General features: G+C 24.4%; 1 protein-coding gene across 1 annotated transcript in view; it reads right to left on the minus strand.

Annotated features, from left to right (window-relative positions):
- The window catches only part of LOC112602491 (Y+L amino acid transporter 2), a 41,734-nt gene that overhangs the window by 761 nt on the left and 34,973 nt on the right, over window positions 1–6,000 (minus strand). Inside the window, exons 8-12 of the mRNA XM_025350583.1 lie at window positions 4,082–4,185; window positions 2,415–2,511; window positions 2,188–2,262; window positions 1,932–2,091; window positions 120–212 (exon numbers count right to left, since the gene is read on the minus strand). Of these exons, the coding sequence (XP_025206368.1) occupies window positions 120–212; window positions 1,932–2,091; window positions 2,188–2,262; window positions 2,415–2,511; window positions 4,082–4,185 (529 nt within the window). The remainder of the gene's footprint in view (window positions 1–119; window positions 213–1,931; window positions 2,092–2,187; window positions 2,263–2,414; window positions 2,512–4,081; window positions 4,186–6,000) is intronic.

Below are 6,000 nucleotides of genomic sequence, written 5' to 3' on the forward strand. Positions count from 1 at the left end.
TTAATTTTAAATCTGTGAAATAGATTTTTAACTCATTAACTTATATTTTTGACTTTTTAAAAATAAAGCAAAATTTTACATCTCAACTCTAATTATAATAATATACACGTATTTCTTACCGACGATTTTGTGGAATATCATAGGTTTGTTTTTCCAAAAAATGAACACACCATACACTGGTATACTGGTCAATATCATTAAACATCCGTACCCTAGAATCACATATTTAAATTCAACAATAATAAATCATTATAGATTGAAATATTGAAAACACAATGAGAGGAAGGTGCTTACAAGCGGAGCACTCTGCAATATTTTCAGGCTATTCATCATATTTTGTAAATCACTCAAGAATTTAAATTTGGATTTTTATTTAAAATTATTTTTTTTTTTATTTATATTTATGTAGGTACCTACCTAGTTCTTCATTTTTCAAAAATAAATAATTACACAATAGATTTGCATTGTAAAATGGAAAACTATTAATAGATATTTTTATGATAAGTACCTACCACCTTTTCGTTCATCTAATTTCTTACATTACGTAGGTATGAGTTTATAGGTACCTATTTTATTTATTGACTATTGTATTCGTAAGTCTAAGTGTATTTTAATATTTTTTAAATTTAATAAAATTTATTAAGTAGATACATCTTTAACATTTGTATATAATATATTATATATTTACACATGTTTCCATTACATAATGAATGATTGGCCTCTCATGTTCTTTCCTTCAGTTTATACTTAAATAATTATTTATTTGAATTATGATTTTTGGAAATCCTATAATGGTTATCTAATTATAAACCATATTTAAATTCTTTAATTTTTTTACACCACTTTTAGAAGTGCACTGTTCTGTATTGTTATGTTGATACAAACTTCATATTTTGTATCTATCGACTTTTTTGAAAATATTGATGCATATAAACCGAAATTCGAACTATATAAGTGGTTTCTGAGTTACGTTTTATGTTTCAAGATATATGAATAATAGTAAGTATAGATCCATAATTTTATAATAACTATAGGTTTAGGAGAAATGGGTGCTAAAATGATTTGAATATGATTAATTTCATTATTATATTTTAAAATGTAAATACTACAAATGATTTGAGTGGATATAAAAATATTATACTAAATATTAGGTTCATATGTATTTTACGTGAAACCAATTTTTATGAATTATTATCCTGAAGCTTTTGAACACAAAGCATAATAACTCAAAATAACCAATTGTTTGTATTTGGATACATAAAAATATAAATTATATTATATTATAATACATTAAGTAGGTATACAAATAGGTTTAAAAATTATTAATCGAATAAAAATTAAATTTTTATTGCCACAGATATTTCTCTAACGTAGTATAAAAAATCTATTTGGGTCATGCGGCGATTGTTAAGAAACACTTGGAGCGCACGACTATTTAACTATTTATTTGTATATTTATGAAAGTATATTATTATAAATATATATTTTTTTTTTTTAAACAATAACAACTAATTTTTATATTAGATTTAATTAATTATATTATATCTTGTAAAAAGAAAAATTTTGCGTTCACGTTTATCGCACTTTGGGTATTTTGACGATTGACAACGCATCGGTCGCAATTGTCTGGTGACTGATTCGGATATCGGGCCATTACAACGACACAGCCCGGTGTGTTAATCGCATTTTTAATAATAAAACCGATGCGACCGATTGCTATCAATCGTCAAGACAAGAACAAAATCTTTTTTTTCTCTCTAAAATATGTGTTTTATAAGCAATATGTTTTTTAACTTTTAAATAGGTATATCTAGTTAAAAATGCCAAATGTTTAAATTTAACTTTTAAGGTACAATATAATACATCGTTAAGAAAAGAACGACCATGTTGGGGAATATCACTTTGTATGGTATTATTATATGTTCACCCACCTGTTTCGACCGGACTAGCGATTATCGGTATTATAGTCACAAAAAGTGTAGCAGCGATGTAGATAATCGGGAAGAACATATTGACTTTGATCGGTCTTTTCAAATCGGGTTGAGTAAAACGTAGCCACGGTATACACAAAACTGACACACCGATGCTTAACTGAAACGATATTATAAATGCAATACATACAATACATGCACGTGATCACAAGTTAGGTTTGATTTAACTTGATTATATTTTATTGTTCAAACGTACCCATGTCGCAAATCCCACGTAGTTAATAAGAGCGTAAATGTTAGATATCTGCAAGTATATCAGAGACAGCAAGCACTGTGAAAACGAGAAGATAATATTATAATATAATAATTATAGCTACTTATAAAATATTTGTTGGATTGATTTTTTTTTTTTATGAAAAAAACAACGTGTACTCGTATACAACTTAAATGAAATAATTATATTATTTTTATCATTATATTTACAATGCATATTACTGCTGGCGTGGGTGTCAGTCGATTGATTTGGATCATTGTTAGGATTTGTGGCATTTGTCCCTCGAGAGCTCCAGCATAGAACAACCTACATACATACAGATACAATAAGCAATATACGATTAATGTGTATTTTACAAATTAAAAATGATAAGTCACAATTTTACTTTTAATATGTAGACTTTTACACTAAGCTATCGCTGTTATAAAAGTTGATTTAACCATAAATTTGACTTACATTTTAAAATTATACTCGTAAGTCAGAATTAAAATGAACGGATAATAATGATATAAGTAAATACTACATATCCTACTTATATACATTAATAATGTAAATCTTAACTACAGGCTAATGACCTAGTTGTTGAAGCTTTTATCCTTAATAAAAAAAAAAAAAAAAATAAATAATATAATAAAATATTAAAATATATAATATGTGCATAATATTTCATGTTAAAGTTTTATGAAATTGTTTAAACATTGCTATAATAGTATCTTTAGGTATATGATTTTTTTTTTACGAAATTCTCGAATCGTTATAATAATATTATAGCCATGTTTCTATGACTTATTTTCATAACAATATAATTTACGAATTAATCAAATGTATAAATAAATAATTATTCACATATAAAAAATATTAAAGTAATTTGATGTCAAATCGATTTTGATTGTACTTAATTCAAAAATGTAGTGATTTGAAATTTTTACTAAATATTAATATTAATAATTAATAGACATAAAATAATCTTTAAAATGTTTTGGCTTTTTGTGCTATTTAAAGGTATAAAATTTTTTTTATTAGATTAATAATTTTATCTATATTAATAAAAAGTAGTGCGTGTTTAATATTGTGTGTAAATTGTAAATGATCCATTACCACAATTCATTACACTCGTAATTTTGAAATTTGACATTTAGGTAATACTATATTGGCTATAGGTACTCGAGAATGTGCACATTGAGGCAATTTTTTAAATTTTGTTTTTTTATAAGGGCCTGACAAAGGGATTGGTAGGCTCACAAAAAACAAAAAATTTTTTATTTGTATATCGTTGCCACTAGTACCTACCTAACAGAAAATAGTTAAAATAGTTAAATAGTTAAATAGTTGTTATAATTGGATATTATTTTCGACTTGTGTTTAAAATTTGGTAAAAACCATTTAAATGTATGTATGTGAAAAATATGTATAGTTTACATTTAATAGAGTTTAATAAGGGGCAAATCTGCGATCATTTAATACATTTATCATGGACAATACCGTGCAGAATCACGCACCAATTTATTATAAAATTACTCACTATAGTTTTTACATTTTTTTAAAATCATTTTACAGTTCTACACGATAATGAGAGTTATTGTATATGATAAATTTTAAATATTGACCTATCAAACTATTTGATGCGTGTCGTTGAAGCAGCAAAATATAGATCATAGGATAGTAACTATGTTGTTAATATTTAAAACTGTTAGACATCTATACCTAGTACCTACTATCGTACAAAAAAACTGTACGACATAATAATATTATATCTATAATTTATGTACGGTCTATCAATAATACTCGATTTGTTAGGGGATGAAAATACGACATTTGAACGTTTTCACTCTTATAAAGTCTTATAATTTACGTAAAAAAAAACATATTTTTTAACCTCGAACTTGTCAGCAAAATGCCATTAACAGCGCCAAATGTAGATAAAGCAACAAACACAGGAATCGTCCATGCCATTGGACCGTACAGTCTTTCCGCAAACGTCTAAAATACATACAAGCAATCAATTAAAATCAGTGTTCATAAATTAGGATACGTTGACGAACAGTTGATTACAATAGCGTTTAACTATGTGTCCATAGCAGTACAGTAAAATGTAAATCAAGTATTTACGGTGAATGTTATATTTCATAAATTTATCATAGTATAATATTTTATATTAATATATTATTATACTTTGTACTTATACGCGTGTATTCGGTATATATTATTTCTTTCGTTTTTTTACATAATCAGTTTTTCACGCTTAACATAAAAATCTTGTGAAATGTAAATAAGCTTCAAAATCAAGAACATAGTTTCGAATTTTCAGATATAACAATATTAGATCACGTTTTTTGAAATACAATAATTCTTTATAAGCCCCCGAGGCATAAATGCTTTACCTACCAACTGACTTTTATGTAATAGCTAAAATTTATGTATAAGAATTATATAATTTAACTTAGATTTGTATATTTTATTAATTAATTTAAAATTGTTAGAACTTTTTTATTTTATTGTTTTGATTCTAATAAACCGCATTAAACAAATAGGTACCTGCTTATAAATTTTCACGAAGACAAATATTTGTAAATGGACTATAATGCATTATATAATATTATAGGTACTATTGTAAATTAAAATTTATGTTAGACGTGATTTTGTTACATTTAATAAATTTGTATTTTTAAAATGTAAATATTATCAAAGTGGCCTCGACCTCATGCTAGTTTTGGTCTCATATTGGTCTCATATATATCTCCAATTTAAATCAGACCCTACTGTAACTCAAAAATGTATATCATAAAATACATAGATACATACCATTAAAGTTTAGATACATACAGACTTGAGAACATAATTTAGCATAATCGTTGTGTCAATAAATAATATAAATATTTTGATTTTGAATTAAATGTTAATATGTTTTACGTATTGTTATGTAATATTTTGTAAAATATATTTTTTATGTGTATTATGTTTAACTATTTTTATCAAACCAAAAACAACACACATCGATTTAACAATGTATTATATAATATAGCTGAATAAAATTACCCATCGCTGCTGGGTTATAGTAAAAAAATAAGGTTTTTCAATAATTATATACATATACATTATAAATATGAACAATGAATATATAGTTTTAATAATACGACAATAATATTTGGGAAAAACATAAAATGGAAATTAATTTAAATTCTTAAGTTTTAATAAGCTTTATAAATATATGCATAATATATTCATGCGGAAAAAACTGCAAATATTTTACCTAATACAAACAAATTAACAGTTAATTAAACATTTTAAAATAAACTTTATGGGAAATAAATAAATTATATTTAACCTCTGGGATGTAGATTAGCATTTATGGCTAATATTTTAACTATTTAGGAAATACATACACTCATTGGCATAATATATTTACATACATAAATAATATTTAAACTCTTTAAGATATAATATATATATATACAATATTTGGAATATATTTTTTGATAAATATATAAGCTCTTTGAAAAACTTTCTTTGATAAATATATAAGATCTTTGAGATATATTTTTTGAGAAATATATAAACTCTTTGGAAAATTTTCTTTGAGAAATATATAAGATCTTTGGGATATATTCTTTGAGAAATATATAAGCTCTTTAGGATATATTTTTTGAGAAATATATAAGCTCTTTGAAAAACTTTCTTTGAGAAATATATAAGCTCTTTGAGAAATTTTCTTTGATAAATAAAGAAGATCTTTGGAATATATTTTTTAATACATATATAAGCTCTTTGAAAAACTTTCTTTGATAAATATATAAG

This window comes from Melanaphis sacchari, unplaced genomic scaffold (assembly GCF_002803265.2).
Source record: "Melanaphis sacchari strain LSU unplaced genomic scaffold, SCAv2.0 Contig8_pilon_pilon, whole genome shotgun sequence".
In the NCBI taxonomy this organism is placed as follows: Eukaryota; Metazoa; Arthropoda; class Insecta; order Hemiptera; family Aphididae; genus Melanaphis; species Melanaphis sacchari.